This window comes from Budorcas taxicolor, chromosome 15 (genome assembly GCF_023091745.1).
Source record: "Budorcas taxicolor isolate Tak-1 chromosome 15, Takin1.1, whole genome shotgun sequence".
NCBI classification, from domain to species: Eukaryota; Metazoa; Chordata; class Mammalia; order Artiodactyla; family Bovidae; genus Budorcas; species Budorcas taxicolor.
In genome coordinates this window covers 7,638,287-7,663,332 of record NC_068924.1, presented here as the reverse complement: position 1 = coordinate 7,663,332, position 25,046 = coordinate 7,638,287, and the positions used below count along the sequence as shown (strand labels likewise).

Genomic DNA, 25,046 nt, shown 5'->3' with positions numbered 1-25,046 from the left:
ATGTGACATGTTTCTCACTATAAAGCTCCCTTTACCCTCCTTGGAATTAGCAAGTCCCTTGTAAGAGAAGACTGTGTTTAGACATCCTGTTTCGTCATCAAATTTTCACCCACAAGTTGAATATCTCAGGTTATCTCTTAATAATTCTAACAAAAAATATTTTTCATGCCTTTCAGTTTACCAAAAGAAGTATAAAGAAATAGTACTCCACAGAAGAAACGTTTAATGACTTCCATATTATTTTTTTGGTAATACAAAGGCATGCTAAGTCGCTTCAGTCGTGTCCAACTCTTTGCAACCCCGTGGACTATAGCCACCAGGCTCCCCAAGAGCCTCTTCTCCAGGCAAGAATTTTGGAGTGGGTTGCCATTTCCTTCTCCAGGGGATCTTCTTGACCCAAGGATCAACTCACATTTCTTACGTCTCCTACATTGGCAGGCCTGTTCTTTGCCACTGGCGCCACCTGGGAAGTCCCCAATACAAAGGTGGTAAGAACTAACCATTAGCTCATGTTACAGCTTATGGCCATCTGTAATGTTTAAACCTTCTTGAGTTCTCTTGCAAGACCTTGGGCACTCATTCTGTTTGTTCATTTCACATCACCATTTTTTTCTTCCCATCCCTGTTCTACTTTTGCTTTATTTTTGACCGTTTTAAAATTATTTTCTCTTGCCATGTGGTAGCATCTTTGAAAGACGTTTGGAGATTCTGTTTTAGAACATGGTAGTATTTTGTTGTTCAGTCACTGTGTCATGTCCAACTGTTTGCAACCCCATGGACTGCTGCACTCCAGGCTTCCCTGTCCTTCACCATCTCCTGGAGCTTGCTCAAACTGATGTGCATTGAGTCAGTAATGTCATCCAACCATCTCATCCTCTGTTGTCCCCTTCTCCTGCCTTCAGTTTTTCCCAGCATCAAGGTCTCGCCTAATGAATTGGCTCTTCACATCAGGTGGCCAAAGTATTGGAGCTTCAGCTTCAGCATCAGTCCTTCCAATGAATATTCAGGATTGATTCCCTTTAGGATTGACTGGTTTGATCTTCTTGCCGTCCAGGGGACTCACTCGAGTCTTCTCCAACACCACAGCTCAAAAGCATCAGAACGTGATAGTTTAAAGGGGGAAAAAGAGGCATATTTAGCCTGTTTATCGAGTACATAACTCTTCAGCCTTTGAGGATCGACAAGAAAAGACATAGAATGTTTTCAGTAATGGCCCAGCTCGCTTCCTTGGGAACCATCCTGATCTCCGTTTTGGTTTGTTTGTTTAGTCTTGGCCAACATTCATTGTTTGAAACAATCTCTCACAGTTTCTCTAGTGTCTCAGTGAAATTATAACCTATTTAGGACATGTATTACATACTGCTTCCATGTAGTATATGCTCTGGTGTGCAGCCTACATATCATCTATAGAAAACAGCTATGTCACGATAGCCTTAGCATCATGATAATCTCTTGGCATCTAGCAAGGTGTGGTAAGCAAGTATGTGTTCAGTTCTTATGGAAGTAAATGGAGAGCGACTGACAACCCTCGGCTAGCCATTATTATTACTTACAACACTTGTGTTCCTGAGATGTGGCAATATCTGCAAATCCTAAATTTATTTCATTGATATTTTATGGTCATTCAGATAAATCATTAATTGGAGACAAGGCTCCTTTGTCTTAAAACATTAGCTTTCTCTGTAGTCAAAAAGATGAATATAAGTGAGTTTGAACATAGCGGTTTTAAAGTTGTCATTCCCTGGTTAATTGGGATAAATCTATTATACTATAACTTCTACTCCTCCGCTAACCAGGATCTACTCTTACCAGGATCTACTATAAAGAAAATGGAAAGGAGTAGCTTGAGAATATTTGGAATAAAGTCCTGAGATGGCACAGAGCAGAAGTACCGTCACCCGAGGACAGAATTGATAGCATGTGAGCCACTGCCAGAGAAGCTAATTGATAATCAGGCAGTGTGTTCAGTTTTGTGTCAAATAATTGATGATTCTTAAGATGTGAGAAGCAAACTAAGGGCTGGAATGGTTTTTCAGATCTCGCCTGAAAGACCGTACAATGCCGGAGCATCCTGTCAACTCTAGGTGTGCGGCGTGACCCAGAGGCCTTAGTTTTTACTTTGTGGATTATAGGTTAAATCAGAAGTAAAAACTATGAACTAGCCTTTAAATTTTACATTGTTGTAAAATTGAAGTAATAATATTAGAAAAAAGGAAAGAACTTCTAAAATCATATATTGAATCTGTGCATTAAACATACAGTCCACAACCTCTCAAAACAGTTAAGTCACACAGCACTTGCCCTTTGTTCTTTGTTTCAGCTCATTGGAGGCCCCTGTCACACTTCTGTCATTCACGGTGTCTTTCTAGGGCAATAATTTTCAAAGAAGAGACTGAGTTTGAAAATGTTTCTCCATCCCGTGAGCATTTCCTCCCACAAGTGGCTCAAGAAACTGCTCATGACTTCCCACTTTTGAACACAAATAACTAAAGGCCTTTGATATTCAATAAATAAGCTATGTACATTGGAATTATCTATCTTTATAATGCTAATAACAATACTAAGCATTTAATATTTAATGCTGATTTCTTAAAACTTTTTTGGTTAAATATGTTGATTTTAGAATATGTCAAGAAGAGAAAATATAGCCTCATTTTCTCTTTGCTTCTCTTTCTCTTTCTGCCTCTTTTTTCTCTTTCTCTTGCTCATATGCTGCCAGTTGGAATGGTTTAATAAAAGAATAAAAAAGGAGAGACAGCATAAGCATTCATGTTTTTGGATTCTTGTATTTTTGTGTAAAACTGTCTTTCTCTGATGAGGTACCTAATTGCTTCTTGATAATGTGGAAGAGTGTTTGAAATTGTCCTTAAGTTTGTATTAGAGTGTTAGTAAGTGATCACGGAGTGAGGACAGGCATGAGTTCATTCAAGTTCAGTGGGTAAGAGGCACTACGTTAGTCCTGAATGTGCTATTCAACATGTGTGCAGTTTTAACCTCTTCGGGCTCCTCTTGAATGGGACGATAGCGGAGTGTGATCATCTCAGGGCTGGCCCTTAGCTCTAGATTGCTTTCAATTTGCTTTAACCTTGACATGTGGAAACTAGATTCAGCTTGTAGATATACCATGAAATATAGTCTCTTGGCAAATCAAGGCTATACACTTTTGTGTATGTAGACATGTACTTTATAATTAGATGACATTGAATGTGATAAATGGAGGTCACCACTCAGGTTAATTCAGATACAAAAACCCCCTTTCTTTCACCCTAGGAAGCAGTTGCTTTAACCTTATCTGTGTAGCCATAGAGAAAAGCTAAGAGTATTTGGGTTTATCTGATGGGAAGTTCTTGGCAGTTAATACCAAAGGGTTTTTCCATAGCTCATTTTGTTGTTTTTGCTTTTTTGGTTTGTACAGGAGTTGAGTTCAACTTAGGGGCAGAACTTCCCTTCAACTCTCAGTGGAGATCACTCTTCTTTGCAGTGACAGTAGCTTTAAAAACCTCAGGTTCAATACTTTCATCAATAGTAATGCGTGTAATAGTGCAAATGTGAATTCTGAGTATAATTTGCATTCCTTTGTCATTTTAATCCCAATCAGTATTTCTGTGATAGCTAGTATCAGTTCAGTTCAGTTCAGCATCTCAGTTTTGTCTGGCTCTTTGAGACCCTATGGACTGCATTACGCCAGGCCTCCCTGTCCATCACCAACTTGCGGAGTTTACTCAAACTCATGTCCATGAGTCAGTGATGCCATCCAACCATCTCATCCTCTGCTGCTGCCAAGGCACTTCAGTCGTGTCCGACTCTGTGTGACCCCACAGACGGCAGCCCACCAGGCTCCCCCGTCCCTGGGATTCTCCAGGCAAGAACACTGTTGTGGGTTGCCATTTCCTTCTCCAATGCATGAAAGTGAAAAGTGAAAGGGAAGTCACTCAGTCGTGTCCGACTCTTCGCGACCCCATGGACTGCAGCCTACCAGGCTCCTCCGTCCATGGGATTTTCCAGGCAAGAGTACTGGAGTGGGGTGCCATTGCCTTCTCCGAGATACAATAAAAATTTCATACTGTGATTTTCAAGGCCTTGCATGCTCTGGACTCTGCTTTCATCTTAGGCCATTCTCCGTTGCCTTCCCCTTGCTTTAGTTGTGCTGGTCTTCTCCTTCCATCAACATGTCCGGCATACTTCTGTCTTCGGATGCTTGCCCTTGTTGTTCTCCCTATCTGGAGTCTTCCTCCACATCTTTGGGTGGAAATTACAGAAAGGGAGGAGTTATTGTAACTCATGCCTCAGTCCCCAAGGTGCTTCTTCACTGAGCCTTTTGCTTACCACTCAAGCTCAGATCTCTGCTGCCATAATTTTTTGTCACATCAACTTTTACCATGTTTTTCATCATGGCTATCATTATCTGATATTATCTTATTTATTTTTGTTTAATTTGTCTGTCTTTCTGAATTATAATAGTGTCACGAGAGCAAGGCCTTTGAATTCCATAGTAAATATTTGCCTGAAAACGATTTGAGCTCAGGAATTAAGTCATGAATTACAGCTTAATGATTGAAGTATTTTATTTATTAGTTTATATTTATTTAGTATCTCTGGCTGTCTCGAGTCTCAGTTGTAGCACGTGGGATCTTTGCCACAGTGCATAGGTCCTCCCTAGTTGTGGCACATGGGTGCTCTACTTGTGGCGTGTGGATTCCGTGCTCTGTGGCTTGTGGGATCTTAGTTCCTCCACCTGGGATCAAACTCACATCCCCTACATTGGAAGGCAGGTTGTTAACAGTGGACCACCAGGGAAGTCCGTGATTGTATTTTAAACTAAATTATCAGAAACTTCTAGGTTTGGTTTACAAGCATTTCATTTGTGGTTAATTTTAAGTTCTCACTTGCAGTGTTTCGAAGAATAATTTGTGTTGCTTCTGGGTGGAAAATAAACGTCAATGAAATGGCCTATTAATCCTATATTCACTATCATCTGTATATATCTAAGCCAAGAAGAAAAAGCATTGTTACCATGCTATCTTGAAATGAGCCTAGCCTGCAATTAAGTTGTCATTATTTCAGACAAGAAGCCATTCACATTTTGCCACACATGTAGATATAGTAGGCAACTATTTTTTCCTCAGTCCAGTTCTCAGAGGACCATGCGTGGCACTGAAATCCCCACCCCTGGGTTGTCATACTATCTTATGTTTCCCAAGGGCCGGTGGCTTTCAGAAACATGAAGATTAGCACTTGTCAGTGAGCAAGATTTACTGGTTGTTAGGAAGCATGGAGAAACGTCTTAATGAAAGAAGCCAGAGAAGTAATAAGACTTTATTGATGGGCCAGTGAGTGTGGTAATGGTTGGAAATATTTAGAATTTAGGTTCCCTGGGAGGTGCAATCTTTGGTGAGGGGCTCCAGTGTGAGAGAAAGGGGATGGTGGTGCATGGTCTGAGTGAACACACTGGAAGAAAGGCCAAATAAAGCCTCTGTGGTGGCAACTGAAGAGGTACAAGTTTCTGACAACAGGTTTTACCCACTTCACAACTTGACGCAAGCATGCCCTTTTTTTTTGCCTTTTGTCCTAGATAAATGTTCTAGCTGTAACACAGTAATGTAATTTAGTGCCTCCTGGATGTAGATAGTATGTTCCCTGGCTGGTAAGTTCAAAGTCCACAAGAAGCTCTGTGTTTCATTCCTCATTCTTTCCAGGGTGTTTATAAGCCTAATTGAAGTTTTGGCACAGGGTAGCAAGGCATCTTCCAACGATAAGACAGAAGGCATTGCTTATTCATCCCTAATAAACATTTAAGGAGCTTGGCTTGCCAAAGAGCATCCAACTTGCCTGCTCTCCCTCCTGTATCCCCAGAACTTATTCAAGATTTCTTTCCAAATGGTAACTAGAGTAAATAAAGAATCAGGATAAATTACAGAAGTTAATTTTATCCATTCACCTTTGAAAGTAGAAATGAAAATTTATTGTTGTAATTAACTTTTGTTTGTATAAATAGTGAAAATCTATTCCTTGGAGTGCCCAAGTAGAAGATTGTTGTTATTCAGTTGCTCAGTCATGTCCGACTCTGTGACCCCATGCACTGCAGCACTCCAGGCTTCCCTGCCCTTCTCCATCTCCTGGAGTTTGCTCAAACTCATGTCCATTGAGTGGGTGATGCCATCCAACCATCTCATCCTCTGCCGTCCCCTTCTCCTCCCACCTTCAATCTTTCCCAGCATCAGTGAAGTGAAAGTCGCTGTCACGTCCTACTGTGACCCCATGGACTATACAGTCCATGGAATTCTCTAGGCCAGAATACTGGAGTGAGTAGCCTTTCCCTTTTCCAGGGTATCTTCCCAACCCAGGTATCAAGCCCAGGTCTCCCACATTGCAGGCGGATTCTTTACCAGCTGAGCCACCAGGGAAGCCCTTCCCAGCATCAGGGTCTTTCCCAATGAGTCAGTTCTTCGCATCAGGTGGCCAAAGTATTGGAGCTTCAGCTTCAGCATCAGTCCTTCTGATGAATATTCAGAATTGATTTCCTTTAGGATTGACTGATTTGATCTCCTTGCAGTCCAAGTAGAAGGTGGGCTACCTTCATATCTGTTAAAATCCTCCCTCTCCCCAAAGAGACAAGGGTGGCGTATCTTTAATACTGATTTCTATTTGCTTCCATTTTCGGCTTCTTCAGGAGTGTCACTAGTTCACACTCAACTAGTATATGAATGCATAAACTATTATTTCAGATCAAAACTAATCTATAAATAGGAAAATTACAGTTTGTTGGACGCGAAGTTCAACTTACTTCAGTTTGATCTTGGCATTTTTTTATTTGCTGACTTCCACTTCCTTTCCCCACCTGCTCTCCTGCTTGCAGCCAATGAGCTTGTACCATGATACATTTTTGGCCTGTGACAGTATGCCTCAGATGCTACTCTGGGATGTGGAGAATACACAAGTGAAAGCTGGAGGCACAGGCGTTTTCTCACAAATACTCATAATTTGGTGGAAAAGACAGACTGGTGCAGGGTGGCCTGCAGTGTTCTGTGATCTGCTGAGACAGTGTAGGATAACAGTCCTCCAGGAGTTGGAAGAGGTCCTTAAAGTCCACAATGGAGTGTTATTCAGCCATAAAAAAGAATGAAATAATACCATTTGCTGCAATACGGATGGACCTAGAGATTATAATACCAAGTGAACTAAGCCAGACACAGACCAATCCCATATGATATTGCTTATTTGTGGAATCTAAAAAATAGTACAAAAATTCTTATTACAAATAGACCCACAGACTTAGAAAACAAACTTCTGGTTACCAAAATGGAAAAGGGGGGGGTGGTAAATTAGGAGCTTAGGATTAACACATACACACTCATATATATATATATATATATATATATATATATATATGTACACATACACACACACACACACAAGATAACCAACAAGGTTCTACTGTGTAGCACAGGGAACTAACTCAGTATTTTGTAATAACCTATAAGGGGAAAGAATGTGAAAAAGAATGTGTGTGTGTGTGTATGTGTATGTGTGGGTATAATTGAATCACTCTGCTGTACTCCTGAAACTACCACAACATTATAGATCAACTATACTTCAATAAAACAAAACACCTTACACTTGGGAATGTTAGGGAAAGCTTACCTAGGAGGTGACACTTGGGCTGAGGTTTAAAGGATACATGAGAGATACATGTCTCGGGCTGTCTGCTGCTGTCAGCAAGGGAAGTAGTTCCAAGCTTGATTTTCTGGAAAATAATCTTAACATCCTTTGACCCAGTTATATGAACTGAATGTAATTCAAGCCATAGCCTAAGGGTAAACCCCAAAGAGGTCAGATGTTAATGATTTATTAAATGATTGTATTTTCTATTGGGGCTTACTTTTCACAGATAAGGAAAAGCATATTGGTTTTTATGTTTGTCGTGTGTTGTAAAGAAGACTTTCTCTAGTATTGACATATCCCTCGTATTTCACATGATATAAGACCTCACAGAAAAGGCTGAGTGAGGTTCTTTACTTCATTGGGTAAGAAAAGTTTTTGACAGCTGTACAGTGTGGTAAACTAGCTCATAGTTTATGACCAGATCTGGGTTTGGAAAAGACCAGGAATGAGAGTTATAACATATGGAACTTATTTGGGAAGTAATTCTTAGCTATGACTAAGAGCCTGTGCTCAGATGCCTGGGAAAGTTTAAAAGAAAATGTTTGCAAAATAAATCATATCTCTTGCTTGGTAAATTGTAGGACTTAGATAACTTTTGGGTACTCATGAACTTCTGTAATTCTGTATTGAAGCTCTGAAGGTTTCTCTTTTAATCCATTTTTTTCCCGGTTTTATTTTTAACAACACTGTGATTCAGTTTGTTGGTTTATTCAATTAAGGAATTATTTATTTCAAAAGATTATCTTCTCTTTCCCCAGCCCCCAGAGATCCTTAAAATATTCACATACAAGCAGTTGCTACAGTGGTAGTTTATAGGGAAGATATACTGGGTGTGTATGAGCTTCTGGTGCTGGTTTTTTTCTGAACTGTACAAGTCCCAGTTACAATGTTTCCTGTATTTATTTATATCAAGATAGTATGTGACATAAACATCCCAAGTAAGTGTACTAGGGAAAGTGAACTAGGAAAGGCAGTACTATTGTGGTTATGTTTCTGAATGAATACTCCTTTTTTCTCATTTCCTAAACTTTAGTTGGGTAGAATTATGTGGGAGAAATGCTCTGATTTTAAGTTAATAATGGCAATAATCTCTTCCTAATCTTCCCTATGCCTATGCTGATTCTTATCTCACCATTACATTATTATTATAACTCATTTATTTTTTTAATATAAATTATTTTAATTGGAGGCTAATAACGTTACAATATTGTATTGCCATACATTGACATGAATCCTCCATGGGTGTACATGTGTTCCCCATCCTGAACCCATAACTTAGCATTTCAAGAGCCAAGAAAATCTGTATTATTCAACTTAGCATGACTTTTATCACACACTTAAATATGACATCAGCACAACAATGAAATTGTTTGGGGATGCAATAGAAAGTGTGTATCATTTTCCAAAAAAGATCTGGAATAGAGAAAATAATGTATCTACATTTCAGCATTTATAAATTAGTAAATAGGACAATAATCATCTCATCCCTCTAATACTATAGCCCTTTTTTCAGGTTTTCCTTTGTTTAGTGATAGCCTTACTCATATTTCATATAACTTTGTTTGGGGGCAAGACTTATTTTTGGTCATGCAGTGTATTCTTATTGTCTGAGACTGTGCAATGTGGTATACATAGTCAGACTACTTGGGTTCATGGTGTGGTCCTGCCACCTACCAGCTATTCGTGACTTTACATGAGTTACTTAGTCTTTCTGGGTCTCAGTTTCCTCAACTACAAAATAGGAATAATAATAGTACTTTCTTTAGGGAGTTGTTGTGAGGGCTGAAGAACTCCCTTGGCCCACAGTCAGTGTTGCCGAAGCACTGTATGTGTGTACTATAGAATACATTTTCCCAGCCTTTGTCTGATGGTTCTGACCTGTTTGCTTTTCTCCTCCATGCTTTCAGTCTGTGTTCCCTGACTCCCCTGCTCAAAGCCCTGTTCTGGTTTCCAGCTAAAATCTAACAAAGCCATCTGATTTTCCTTCTCAAGTTTTCAGTTCATCACAACAGTGTAACCAACCTTAAGGATGGAGGAGTAGGAAGAATTTGGATGGTGGTTTGCATTTCTTATTTCGAGGAGTTACTGCTATTTTCATTTTAACCCACTATGGCAGTTTGTATGATAATAATCTTCCCTCTGTGGCATTTTAACTTGAAACATAATATTGCTTTATTTTTTTTGCAAAACTGATTTATAAGTGAAGAACTTGTGTGAATGTAGTAGAAGTCATTGTAAATTAATGGTTTTTTTTTTTTTTGGTGACTGAATTTTTTTTCTAAAGATAATATTAATTAGCTTAGTTTCAGATTGCTACCCATGTTATACAGCACATATCAAAAGCATATTTTATCAAATACTTTTCTTATTTTCAGAAATACTTAGTTTCCTATAGGTAGGTTGTCATCCACAGTAATATTATGAAGAACAGTGTTTGTTACAGTAATTCATTGCAGGTATCAATTATGGCTACTGTAAATAACTTTACTAACTTACCAGTAGTGTGTTGAATTTCCACTATGGCAAAAGCACTTTGCTAGGCAATGACTATTCAAAAATCAATAAGATATTATCTCTACCTTTACAGGGCTGGAAAGATAGATGTATGAATAACCTGCAGCCTGAATGGTGTCATTCTTCCTAGCACGAGATGTTTAGAGCCAACATCTTGGATTCAGCCTGCAGTGTCCAGGTTTAGCTTCAAAATCGATTAAATCGGCACTACAGAAACTTCCTGTCACTATGGAAGCCAGGAAATACAAAATCCTTGTTTTGTGTAAAAGTAAGTTTAAGTGTCAGTTCAGTTCAGTTGCTCAGTCATGTCCGACTCCTTGCGACCCCATGAATCACAGCACGCCAGGCCTCCCTGTCCATCACCAACTCTCGGAGTTCACTCAGACTCGCGTCCATCGAGTCAGTGATGCCATCCAGCCATCTCATGCTCTGTCATCCCCTTCTCCTCCTGCCCCCAATCCCTCCCAGCATCAGAGTATTTTCCAATAAGTCAACTCTTCTCATGAGGTGGCCAAAGTACTGGAGTTTCAGCGTTAGCATCATTCCTTCCAAAGAAATCCCAGGGTTGATCTCCTTCAGAATGGACTGGTTGGATCTCCTTGCAGTCCAAGGGACTCTCCATAGTCTTCTCCAACACCACAGTTCAAAAGCATCAATTCTTCGGCGCTCAGCCATCTTCATAGTCCAACTCTCACATCCATACATGACCACAGGAAAAACCATAGCCTTGACTAGATGGACCTTAGTCGGCAAAGTAGTATCCCTGCTTTTGAATATGCTATCTAGGTTGGTCATAACTTTTCTTCCAAGGAGTAAGCATCTTTTAATTTCATGGCTGCAGTCACCATCTGCAGTGATTTTGGAGCCCCCAAAAATAAAGTCTGACACTGTTTCCACTGTTTCCCCATTTATTTCCCATGAAGTGATGGGACTGGATGCCATGATCTTCATTTTCTGAATGTTGAGCTTTAAGCCAACTTTTTCACTCTCCACTTTCACTTTCATCAAGAAGCTTTTTAGTTCTTCTTCACTTTGTGCCATAAGGGTGGTGTCATCTGCATATCTGAGGTTATTGATATTTCTCCCGGCAATCTTAATTCCAGCTTATATTTCTTCCAGTCCAGTGTTTCTCATGATGTACTCTGCATATAAGTTAAATAAGCAGGTATTGAGAAAGACATACTAAGTTGGTACTATTTTAAGCCCACAGATACATGTTTTAAAGAGATGCTTTAACAACTAGATAAAAGGAATCTTGTATAGTTAGCATTCTTTACTGTTGTTTATGGTTTAGTATTAGTGCCTTCTCAATACACGTTTAGCTCTGACGCAGTGAGGTGTGGTAGAAACTAAACTGCCAACTCTTAGGGAGCAGTGTGTGTTTGTGTGTGTGTATAAAACCCTGATATGTAATGCTGGCCTATTTCGAGGTATAGAAATCTTTACCTCAGCTCAATTTGGCCCAAGTTGCTGAATGTAGGCTGGGAAGTGATGCCTCATAATGGACCTTGAGAGCCACTGTGAGCCTTCCCAGCACCCCCGCCCAGCACAGCACTCGCCCGCCGCCCACCTTCGTAAGCTTGCTCAGTGGATCCTTGTTTGAGCTAGGTCATTCTCGGCTTTGTTTAGATGAATCTCTGTCCAGAGAAAAACTCCTTCCTCCCTCTATCCTCTGTCCCCGCCTTCTCTTCTCTTCCAGCCCTCCTGTTATTGCAAAGGCTGCAACAAGAAATTTAAGAAATTGCATCTTAAATCTTTCTTAAGTCTCTCACAGTCTGCCATTACATAAACACGGAGCAATTATGATTAAAATACATTAAGATCCAGATACTAAAATATAACTGCCATAAATTAACTGTGAATTTGTTTAATGAATTTTCATTTCTTTTATAAATTTTTGTAAACTTCTATTGGAATTTTCTTTAAATTCACAAACACACTTTAAAAAAAAACCACATGATTCTAATTTCTTTCTCAAAAGGTGTTTTTACTAGTGTCTACCTAGAAGGGTAGAGGAAAATTAACAAGAAGAATTAGCATTAAAAGAGGAGGAGGTGATAAACATGGAGTTACATAAATTATCAATTTGTTGAGGCTCCTTCCCCCTGACCCCTCACTTGAAGCCACTTTGACTCCTCTAAACTCTGGGATAAAACCTGGAGAAAAAAAAAAAAAAATCTTCCTTTTTGCTATGATTGGCTCAGCTCAGGATATATGGAGCTTCTGATGTTTAAAGTGAGGGAAAGGGGCAGAGGTATGTTTCCATCAGCAGGAGGACACTGATATACACAGGAAAGCTGTGTTACAGGAAAATCTTTGGTCATCTCCTATAGGGTTGAGAAATATGAGGGCATCATAGAAATTTAATAGCAATGCCAGTGCTGCTGCTAAGTCGCTTCAGTCGTGGCAGACTCTGTGTGACCCCATAGACGGCAGCCCACCAGGCTCCCCTGTCCCTGGGATTCTCCAGGAAAGAACACTGGAGTGGGTTGCCATTTCCTTCTCCAGTGCATGAAAGTGAAAGGTGAAAGTGAAGTCACTCAGTCCTGTCCGACTCTTAGCGACCCCATGAACTGCAGCCTACCAGGCTCCTCTGTTCATGGGATTTCCCAGGCGAGAGTATTGGAGTGGGGTGCCATTGCCTTCTCCGAGCAATGCCACTGCTGCTGCTGATGCTAAGTCACTTCAGTCATGTCTGACTCTGTGCAACCCCGTAGACAGCAGCCTACCAGGCTCCTCCGTCCTTGGGATTCTCCAGGCAAGAACGCTGGAGTGGGGTGCCATTTCCTTCTCCAATGCATGAAAGTGAAAAGTGAAAGTGAAGTTGCTCAGTCGTGTCTGACTCTTTGCAACTCCATGGACTGCAGCCCACCAGAATGCCACTAGAGGTACACAAATTCAGGAGATGATGGGGTTTCCTGAGAATGGCCAAAGGTAGAGGACTGCAGAAGTAACTCCACCAGTTTCTGTGCATAGTTTTTTCACCTAGCGGGGAGTTCAGAGCAGTTATTTAATACCTTTTAACAACTGAGAGTCGGACACGACTGAGCGACTTCCCTTTCACTTTTCACTTTCATGCATTGGAGAAGGAAATGGCAACCCACTCCAGTGTTCTTTCCTGGAGAATCCCAGGGATGGGGGAGCCTGCTGGGCTGCCATCTATGGGGTCACACAGAGTCGGCCATGACTGAAGCAACTTAGCAGCAGCAGCAACAACTGAGATGGCAGTATTTCTTAGATTATTTGGCGACTGTGTTCTCAAAGGTAGGTTTAAACTCAGCATTTTCCTTGTATGACCTTTGAGGTAATGCAGCCATATATTCTATAGGAGTGTTTTCCTAAGTGCATACTTTTTGGTCAAAATCAAAAGGAAAGTATTTGTTACAATGAACGTATGTGCAGGATGTTTGGAGTAATTGTTTTAAGTAATTTTTAAGATGTCAGTTTTAATTGGATCTTTCGTATATCTGTTATTTAAAGTTGAAATATAGTTTGACCTCTTTTGCTGTTTTTTTAAGCCTCCATTATGGACTTCCCTGATAGCTCAGTTGGTAAAGAATCCGCCTGCAATGAAGGAGACACCGGTTTGTGTCCTGGGTCAAGAAGATCCCCTGGAGAAAGGAAAGGCTACCCACTCTAATATTCTGGCCTGGAGAGTCCCATGGACTATATAGTCCATGGAGTTGCAAAGAGTCAGACATGGCTGAGTGACTTTCACATGATAGTTATAAATGTAGTAATCAGGATGGCAATAAGTAGACACAAGTTTGTAAGGAGGCATATGTTATGGTTAGACCTGTTGTTTACAGATGTTTTCTACAATGCTTGAAAACTTTAAAAGTATCTTTGGTTTAATCTACTGTTAGAGATTGCTGGATAAGAAAGAATAAACAAAAGTAGTTTAAGAGCAACAAAAATATCTAAGAAAAATAACTTACCTTTCTAGTCCAAATAACTCAATATTCAGAGAATTTCATTTGGTACAACCTAGAGTTATGACACTATTAGATCACAATGAATTGTGTGAAATTTTGCAATTTACCCCTCTCTTCCACTTTCTCAGCTATACTATGAAAATGGTCAACTTCTTCTTGGATGAATGCTTTTCTGCTCCTTTGTCTTATGAGTATAGATTTTTTTTTTTTAATTAAAAAATACCTAACTATACTTTGAGTTATATTCAGGACAGTCATAGGCTGTAGAAGCAGAGAGGATTGGTTGCCATTTAGCCTGCTAGCCACTGTGTTCTGTTTAAGAAGTCTTGGCATCTAATACCTGCTGGTGAGATTTCACTCTTTTATTAATATATGAAACTGCAGTTGCAAATTCCTAAGTCATTAAAAAAATATATTATTGTTTTACAGTTGACCTACTCAAAAAGGATGAATTTAGTTAAGAAGCAAGTACAACCTTGTGTTAATAGACTCTTAAGATCATTATATATAAAATGCAAAAATTTTTGTATACAGGCTATGAGATAAAGGCATATTTTCATCTTTACAGAAAGGAAACAGACATGGAGTGTTTGAATAATTTGACCAAAATCACACGGTTTTCATGGGATAATTCAAGAATTAAATACAAACCCATGCACTTTCCTAGAGAGTATATGTCTACTTATCTTCTGAAGTAAAAAATGGGATTCCTATAGCATCATTCTTCAAAAACTTTAATTTCTTTTTCTAAATATATTCCTATAAGTATTATTACTGGTAGACGTAAAGGTGAAACTAATATTAAATATAAGTGAGTTGGATCTAAATAGATGAAATCCAGTGAAGTAGGATTCATCATAGAACACTGACTTAATAAGTAAAATCAAAACATCCCGTATTGAAGTAAAAAAGTGACATTCAAGTAGAAATTTAATGGATTATTGCAGTGGCCAGATAACCTTACATGTTTTTAAAAGATGAAGGCATGATTTTTCAGAGTACGTTGCTATTCACATTAAAGGATAGAAAGTAAAATGCATTTAGTTTTTACTTCATATTACTTATTGTATGAAGGTCTTGTTCGTATGTCTGTCCTCCGCTCTTTCTGTGAGATTTGGGTTTTGAGTTCTAACTTACTTGGTAAGAACCTGCCTGCCAATGCAGGAGACGCAGGAGATGTGGGTTTGATCCCTGGGTCTGGAAGATCCCCTAGAGAAGGAAATGGCAACCCACTCCAGTATGCTTGCTCAGAAAAATCCTGTGGACAGAGAAGCCTGGTGGGCTACAGCCCGTGGGGTCACACAGCTTGTCTGAGCATGAATGCGCATAACAATTAGAAAAACTGTGGGTTTACTGACTTGGAGAAATGCCTCTTGTGAGGTTGTGGAGAGCTAACTTTACCAGTATCTAGGAGTGAAACTCAGGCTATCCCAAGACCACCTGCCATAGCTTTATCCAAAAGGGCGGGCGGGAATAGGATAAGGGGTTGGGACAGGCAGCGAAGAGATACTTGCTTGTAATCCCAAGGACTCTGATCTGACTTCTCCAGTTATAAATACCAGTTAGACAATGAGCCAGTCTTATCTCAGCCTGTTTATAGGTGTCTTCCACATTGATTGTGTTCAGTCTACTCAATATACATACCTTTGTAATATTTTCACTTTGTGTGGATTTGATTATAATAGCCATCTCAACAGGAAGTTGTTTTTGCAGTGAGCTACATCATCCATGCTTTATTTCTATAAATAGCTTGTTCTTTGTAGCCTTCTCAAACAGTTGATAGCAGAAAATCATTAAATCTCTTCAAAAGTATTAGTTGTTCAGTCATGTCCCACTCTTTGCGACTCCATGGACCATAGCCTGCCAGGCTCCTCTGTCCATGGAATTTTCTAGATAAGAATACTGAAGTGGATTGCCAGTTCCTTCTTCAGGGGATCTTCCCAACCCAGGGACTGAACCCAGGTCTCCTGCATGGCAGGCGGATTCTTTACCATGTGAGCCACCAGGGAAGCCCCAATCTCTTCAAAACCTGGAGTCTTTTAGAGCTTGTAAAGGTAGAGAATTATCTTCTCTTACATCCTGGTGGGATACGGTAATCTTTGATTTGTGATGAGCTGTGACTGGTACCAACAACAGTCAAGTTTAACCAAGACCTCGAAGGGGAAGAGAAAGTAAAAGTGTAAGAAGAATTACTTTTCAGATTTGTTTTATTCCATCACTATTCACTTCCTTAGACAGACAAGTTATGGTAAGGGTCTCTGCAGTGGAAAACAAGCATTGAAAATTCCTATAGGATAGCTCTTAAAAATTCATGGTCTGTAGAAAATTATAATTCATGTGTACTTAGAGACAAAAAAAAACCCAAACATGTTTGGATAATGATTCTTCTAACCACATAAAAACATTTTCTAGCTATTACTTTTGAGTGATTTATGAGCACTCCCTTGTGGCTGTTTATTAGAATCACTTGAAATAGCAAAAGAAAAGCAACAGGAAGCTGAATTGCCTGGTTTAATGTAATACACCCACAGTCAAAGTGTGTCTACCCACTAAATGCAGTATTGTAATGTCTTATTACCCAATATTAGATTTGCTTCTCTGATACAGAAAATAAGTGAAATAGCTGTGAATATTTTTGAATTTAAAAATGGACCAGTACTTATAAAAATAAGTTTTTTAAAACCAAGGTTTAGATAATGGTTAAAAATTATAAAATAGTTAACCCTTAATTACTGAAATATGAACTTTTCAAAAATTTATCTTATCAATATCTAGAGAGAGCATTCAAATTGCATTTGAATTTTTCCTAAAGCCCCTTAATGAGGTCATACAAAGTAACACATTCCAGGAATATTATGGAAGTTTGAATTTCCTGAACTCTGTGACTTGGTTCCATGCCCTACCCCCCGCCCCATCCTCTAGTGTTACCTTTTGGAAAGAGTTTTATCAAGCCCCCTGTGTACATTTGAGGAGAAAGAGTTCCATGTGAGCCAGAATTTCATTTCTCTAGATTGCTTTTTAAATCTTGATAAAGTCACCAGTGTTGTACCCCAGATTCAGATTTTTAATTATGGTTTCTTAGCATCTTGTATGTTATTTTCCATTATTTTTCAGTTGTAACAGTAACCCTTTTAAACCTACCTAAATTTTAAATACCTTCTTTACTTCACACGTGGATTACATCAGAATTGGAGAATTCCATCCATGTGATCGACCAGTGTGTTGGGATAAAAGGCATTCGTCCCATAGTGGGTGTTCAAAGCTGAGAGTCAGGAGCAGACAGTTGGGTTGTAAATCCACTTTGCGCCCTTTGAGTGTTGGCGTTCCTATTTTGATCTCTTGAATTTAGATTCACATATTGTGAACAGCAGCCCATTGACTGCATACAAGAGAAGCATCATATGTCAGATGTAAAGCCACACGTATGTTATTATGGTTTATGGAAAAATGTGGGTTCCTGTTATCTACCACTGCACATGGGTACTCTGAAAAAGTTTCTGTTAAATTTATTTGGATTTCAATTTCTCCCTCTTGAATAACTACCTTTTAAATCATCTTGGAAATTCTCAGACTGCTGAGGATGGCTCTGAACTCAGTAGTTGACACTGTGAATTCTGTGATGAAACAAACATTTATTGAAAGCCTGCCATATGCCGAATCTATGCTTGTGATTTTTAAAATATGTGTATTTTTCCTTTGATTTTTATGAAATTCTTAAGAGATACAGAGATGAAGGCATTGAGTCTTAGCAGGTTAGGTGCTGAGATTCGAAATGGAAGAGTCTAACTTCAGCATTCACATTCTTAATATATTCCAGATGATTGTTAGGTTTTGAACTTCATTACTCATATGAAATCAACTTTAATCTAGATATTGTGGAGGGCTTAGCATAGTACTTGGCATGCATTAAACACTCAACAAATCATATCTCTTGTTATCTCTATCACTCCATTGGATGTTTTTCTTCCTCTTCTTTTTTTTTTTTTCTGTTTAGTACCTCTGGAACGTATGTTTTTATTCCCTAAGTTTCACATTAATAGAATGAGAGCAGGAAAGAAAAAAATTGAGCAAATCCAAAACAAAAGAAAGAGATGAAGAAATATGGACAAACTAGAGATAGGAAGTAATACTTGCCCCCCTGGGTGGTTGTTAATTATCACATTTGGCTCAAGTTTATATTCTCACGTTTTGTTTTATTCCCAGGCCATATTTACATAACAGCCAGAGAATAGTTGTGGCAGAGATTTAAACTATTGGGTATGAATGTGAGTGCTAGCGTCTTAGCACATGGATCCGCCATCCACTTTTTTGTCTGGTCTTTCCCAATTAAAAAACATTTCATTCGTATTGACTAGTTCCATGTTTTGAAGTGGGATACTCTGCTATATTTCCGTGAATCTTTCATGGAATCAAAAGTAATAGGTCCAAAGTGAAATTCATTGTCATTTCTCTTTCTCTACCAGACATGCTCCCTGCCTCATTTACCCTAGTTCTTAAAGTTATGCTGGAGTTCCAGTGCCTGAGGCTGAAAACTTAGTGTCACCTTTGATTCCTCCGCCTCTGCAGTTCCATGCTACTCGTCTGTCAAGACCACAGGCCTCTGACCTAGTTATCTCTTCAAACTTGTGTTCTTCTCCCAGCCATTCACCTGCCATATCTTGTCCTTATCTCTTCATTCTCAAAGTATCCTGCATATTACTTCCTAGAACAAGTTTTTACATTAATCCTCTTTTTAGAAACCAGCAGTGATTCCATATTCAGGTAACTTTGCTTAGATTATGGGTATTCTTTCCTTATTGCAGTTAAATTTCCTAATAGTAATTACACACTTTTCTCCAGTTAGATAATGTCAGTAGCTAATAACACATGGAACCTGCTGTGTGCCAAAACTTTTCAACATACTTTGTATTCACTGTGCCATTTCCTTTTTTAAAAAGGTAACTGAAGGCCTGTAACTTGACTCCTGACTCACAGTCAGGATGGACTGTTAATGAACGTGTAGTAAATGCTTCTATTTTTCCCTGTGCTGAACCCCTCCTGCACCACCACCCCCACCCCCGCCTCATATTTGCATAATTCTGTCTCTTGCCTTTTTTATGGTGATGCCTGTTCCTAGGATATTTTTTTCTCTTTGGTGTATCCAGTTCATATCCACTTCCTGTTCACCTCTATCCAGTACTTCCTGTTCACTATCCAAATACTACCTTGACTTATTTAGTTCTCATGGATCTTTTCCATTGTCAAAATTCTGATGTGTTTGGATGAATTCTGCATAGTTAATCATGTAACTATTCTCAATGTACTGTGAGCAGTTTTGTCTCAAATTTTCCGAAAATTTTAGCAGGACTTTATGACATTAAATACTTGTTGAGTGAATATTTTTTCCCCCTTTTCACAAGTAGGCATCAACTTTCATGCCTTAGTTTTTTTCCCTTTCCCATGTAGCTCAGTAGTGTGCTCGGCACATATATAAGCACCTAGTGATTGAATGTGGGAATGTCTAGGCCATCTGTCTTTTGTGACTGTCAAAGGAAAATACCTTCTCATAAAGTGCACATAGATATCCTTCAACCAAAAGGGTAGTATAGAAGAATCGGATATGGAAGTGTATCAGGTATATCATTACAGACGGATATATGTCATATATGTTTATTTGGAGATATTAAAAACTATAAGTTTTGAGTACTTTCTGGATGTAAGGCACTGAACTAAGTGTTTTACATTCATTATCTGCATCCTTAAAATCAAGTTGTTAGGTGATACAGCTGGTGATCAGAATGTTTAAATAGCAGTTCATAAGCTATGGAACTGTGTTGAAGTCAGCCATGCTTGATTTTAAATACATGTACTTAAGAGTTGTGCTGCGTATCTTCTTATTCAGCCTCATTGTTTGAGTTTTCACCACTTGAGAAATATCTCTTTGTTTAAAATCATTGCCTTTAAATACATCAGGTCATGCTGGTTTCCAGCATAAAGCAAACATTCGGTAACTGTTGGCCTTTATTGTTGCTATTTTTCCAAATTACACTAAAGTGTCCATGACACTGTCTTTCCTTATGTGAACTTTAAAGGCAGAATCCGTTATTTAATACCTCTGTAACATCTGGAGAAATATATATGTATGTGTTTCAATGCATTTGGAGTATCACTAGGGCAAAGAGGATTTAGAGGGTGAGAATTAAAAGTGAGCTGCTTTGCTACTGTTCCCAGTCATCTTTCTGTAGTAAAATGCCTGCCCAGTGTATCTGGATGAATGCCTGTCCGAGCTCACAAAAAGGGCGGTAGGTGATTGATGGCAGAGGTATCTGTGCTGGCTCTCAATGGATTTTGAGTATTGATCTACTTTGTATGTTTTCACAATGGAGGATTTTAGGTACTTTTTTCAAGAGGTCATCTCATTTTCCTACAAATTGGAAAATGACAGAATCATGGGAAGCATTATTTAGTTTTTATTTTTGTGATTACTGTCTTTGTGTGTTAGGTAGATTATGGAATTTAAGAAATAAAGCTTGACTAGAGAATAACCAGTTTAGTGAAAATAATAGAAAGTAAAACCCATTTTTTGAAATTTTAAAATTGTGATATAATATCAAACTTATTTGAAATTATAAGAATAATATAAGGAGCTCCTGTATATGTTTTAACCTATTTTAAAATAGTGACTAATTTGAAAAATAGATTTTTCTCTTCATCTTAGCATTTGCTAACTATGTAGTAGGTCATAGTATTATCACAGCAGTAGAATGAATGGTAATTTTGTTAACTGGGCCTACCTTTCCCCCCCTCAACTTTATTGGTATATAATTGATATTATGTAAGTTTAAATTGTACAATATGTTGGTTTGATGCATTTATGTATTGCAAAATGATTAATACCATGACATTAGCTAATACCTCCATCTTGCCACATTATTATTTCCTTTTGTCATGAAAACATTTAAGATCCTATGTTTAATGTTAATGCTTTTTAAAGTGATTTTTTTAAAAATCAAGATTTTCTTCCAGCATGTTGCTTTCCGTAGAAATATGTCTTCTGAATCCAGTCATTGCCCCGACCCAGCTTGAACCCCCTCACAGTATTCTTACAGATTGATTTAAAGATTTATCTGTTTGAAAGTTTAAGTGAAACCCAATTTGGAGTTTTGGACTAAAACGCTGTTCATTGAAATAAAATCAGTTACTGTTTTAGTGTGGTTGGAAATATTATGAGAATATGCAGGCAAAGCCCAAGTATAAGGAATCTAATTAAATAGGGAAAAATAAAGCCTGATTTTAGTTTGCAGCTGTACAATTATAATATTCTAGTGGCAAGACAGAAAGCTTTTATATGGCTCAATTTTCAAATGATGCTTGAACTGACTACATTAAACCAGTATAATTAAAGGTATATTAAAATTTAATGTCTGATGTGTAGTTAAATTTTAGAATATGAACTTTAAATATTTAAGATTTCACCATGTGTACTTATTTTCACATTAGTCACATTATTGCTAGGATTAAGTGAAATAATTTGTGAAAATTTAATTATAAAGTAGAAAAAGACTATATGACATGTGTGAGGTATTTTTTATTTCATTTATAGATGCAAAAGGGAACAAAAACTGTTTGTTTAAGTAAGTGGAATAAGGGAGATATCGTTTTTTAAATATTGTTTGCATGAATTATACAGAATTTAATGTATTTGTATTTTTAATTTCAGATTCAAAATGCTAATGATGTATTAATTGCACCACTTGAGAAATTTCGCAAAGAACAAATAGGTGCAGCAAAAGTAAGTATTACATTTTATTATTCTTCATATATTCTCTTGATAATTAAAGATAATATATGTAATTTCAGATGTTAACATTTTTGAAATTAGAATGACCTTTTTAAAATTCTGTACATCATTTAAAATTTTTGCACAGAGCCTATTACAAAGACTGAAATTCTTTTAAACAGAAGAAAGATATTATTCTCCTACTGAATAGAGAAAAAGTCAGCATAAGTGAGTTTCTCCCATCCCAACAGTGGTAGGACATTAGCAGTTTTAAAGAGGGTAAAATCATTGTAAAAATATGGTAAGTATTACTAACACCTATATAAAATAAAAATTAGGTATGTATGTTGAAAATTGAGGCAGTAATTATAAAATTGCTTTTACTTTTTCTATTTTTTATTCTTAATAAAGATATGTGTTTGTGGATAACTTTAGACATGTTTGTCATGCCTCTGCATTAATGTTTAATTCCTTATGGATCAACTAAAATTTCTCTGAGCCTAATAATTTCTGAAATTTACTTGCAACTTCTTTCCTAGTTCCATGTTTAACTACATCCTCAACATCATGTAAGGACTTAAAATTTGAGTTTCTAAAACAGAATTCATCATCTGTCATACTTCCCCCATCCTTTCTCTGTTTTGGTTTTCCATTCAATGACAAACCCTTTTCTCCTTTGAGCAATGTTTTCATTCTCCTGCAGAAATATTTCTCCTTCTATCCTTCTCCCTTCTGTCTGAAATTTTTCCCCTCCTTGGAATATTTCCTACCCTTAACTTATTGAAGTCTTTCTAGCTCTCCATGGCTTATTTCATATCTCTGCATCAGAAAGAAGCCTTCCTTTACATGGGTCTTTCTTTATATGTCTGTTCCCTTCCAGAATTGATTTTTTTTTCTTATAGGATCAAGTAATCTGTATGTTTATTTCCTGTGAAAAGCTATCACAGTCTGCCTTGAATTAGAGTTTTATGTGCACTTACGCACCAATTATGAGCCCTTATCAAGTCAAGAATGAAACCAGAACCATTCTCTGTTAATTAATTCAGCAAACATCTATCAGTATCTCTGTTGGCCCACTTATGGTGTTTGATAAGATTAAGGGATACAACTGTAAACAGGACAGACAAGCTCCCTGCACTTGTTATCTTTTGTGTGTTTACAAATGCACTGAGGATTGTGGAACAGAAGTGCATGGTGCCTTGTGAGAATATAATTAATGGAACTGACCTTGTCCAGAGAACCAAGCAATGCCTTCTGGAGGAAGTATTGGTTAAACTGAGAGCTGAATGATAGGAAAGAAACAGCTGGAAATGTGGATACAGGGAGGGGAAGGGAGGACCCCTTTTCACATTCCCAAAGAGGGAACAGGGTGGATATGAATGAAGGCTTTGAAGAAGGAGAGAGCCTGGCATTTTAGAGTAAAAAGTTTTAATGTCTTTGAAACATAGACGACCGTGGGGATGGAGGACATGTGCACACCTTTATTAGTGGTTCACAGTGTTTACTCCTTATTGTGATTTACTCTTATTCTCTGATCATGTAAAGAAATGTAGGTAGAGGAGTGATTATACTTGCGCTTTAAAACATCCCTCTAGTTGGACTGGAGGAGGGGGGACTGTTTGAGTGAAGCCAGTTTGGGAGTTAGTCGTTAGTGGCTGCAGGTTCAGAAGGGGACGGAGCCGTGGAGAAAACAGAGTATATTTCAGACATAAAATGGAAAGCGTAGGAAATGGGTTACAGACTGAAAAGTGAGCAACAGGACATTTCAGGGATAACTCCCAGGATTCTGTGTTGTAAAACTGGGCATTTTTTCCAGCCGCTTACTGACTTAGGCTGCGTTTGCGTTTGAATGACAGAAATGGGGAGTTTGGCCTTGAGGTAGGATGACTGAACTCAGGGTCTCACCACGCCATCCAGGTGGAGACAGTGACTTGGCAGGTGTGTGTTCAGATCTGAATTAGAAATGTGTTTGGGATCTGTCCTCCAGATGGTAATGAAAATCATGGGAGTAGGTTAGAGCCCTTAGGGAAAGAAGAGAGGAAGAAGAGGACCTAAATTCTTGATGACCTGAGAACTCTCAACATTTGATGTTTGGAAAGAAACAAAGACAGATAAGGAGGCTGAGAAGGAAGAAGAAGGAAGAAGCAGAAGAAGGAAGGAAATACAAGAATGTGGTGGCTTAGAGCAAGCAAGAGTCTTTTCAAGAGTAAAATAGCTGATCTTCCTTGAGATCCAGACTGCAGGGGTTTGCACTGAGTTATTAACTCTGTGACCTGATTAAATCCTCACAAGCAACCTGGGAGGTGAGTGCAGGTGTTAGTTGCATCTGCTTTACAGTGAGGAAAACGATGAGGTCACCTGCATGCACCAGACCCCAGAGCTGGGAAGTCAGACTCTGGGTAGGAAACCAAGCCATTTTCCTTCAAGGTCTTGGTTTACAATATTTCATTTCATCAGTGGGCTTCCCTGGTGGCTCGGACGGTAAAGCATCTGCCTGCAATGTGGGAGACCTGGGTTCAATCCCTGAGTGAGGGAGATCCCCTGGAGAAGGCAGTGGAAGGCAATGGCAACCCACTCCAGTATTCTTGCTTGGAAAATCTCATGGACGGAGGAGCCTGGTGGGCTACAGTCCATGGGGTCGCAAAGAGTCAGACATGACTGAGCGACTTCACTTTCATTTCATCAGTGATGTTTTTATAATGTTAAAAAGCTTTGTGAAGAATTCTTTTTCTAGCACAGAATATTCCAAGTTTGGAGCTCATATAAAATAGTAAATTTCACATTTGTATAAATTCTTATTTGTTTACGTTTGCTACAGGGGTAGTACCATGAGCGAATACACTCATTTTATTTTGTTTTTTAAGTATCTCAGTTGCTGAACAGATCAGCTCGGAGCACACAATAGCATTCTACAATCTTGCCTACTCATTGGGAGGTTAAACTTACGATCGAATTAATTCAGATGACATCTTGAGCAAAAATGTGATTGTAGTGGGCCTCCTGGTGGTGTTGATTCTGTGTATTTTATTTGCCTGATAGCTCTTAGTACTATATTGTTGCTCAGTTTCTAAGTAATCCTTGTATAGTAAAGTGAATAGAAAGCAGGAATTGTCTTCTACAATATTTTTTAGGTCATTATCTTTTTTTCTCGTATTATAGAACCATCTTGGTAGGAA

General features: G+C 38.4%; 1 protein-coding gene across 1 annotated transcript in view; it reads left to right on the top strand.

Moving 5' to 3' along the window:
• Window positions 1-25,046, top strand: part of ARHGAP42 (Rho GTPase activating protein 42) — a 340,908-nt gene that overhangs the window by 176,490 nt on the left and 139,372 nt on the right. The window contains exon 4 of the mRNA XM_052652801.1: window positions 21,811-21,882. Within this exon, the coding sequence (XP_052508761.1) occupies window positions 21,811-21,882 (72 nt within the window). The remainder of the gene's footprint in view (window positions 1-21,810; window positions 21,883-25,046) is intronic.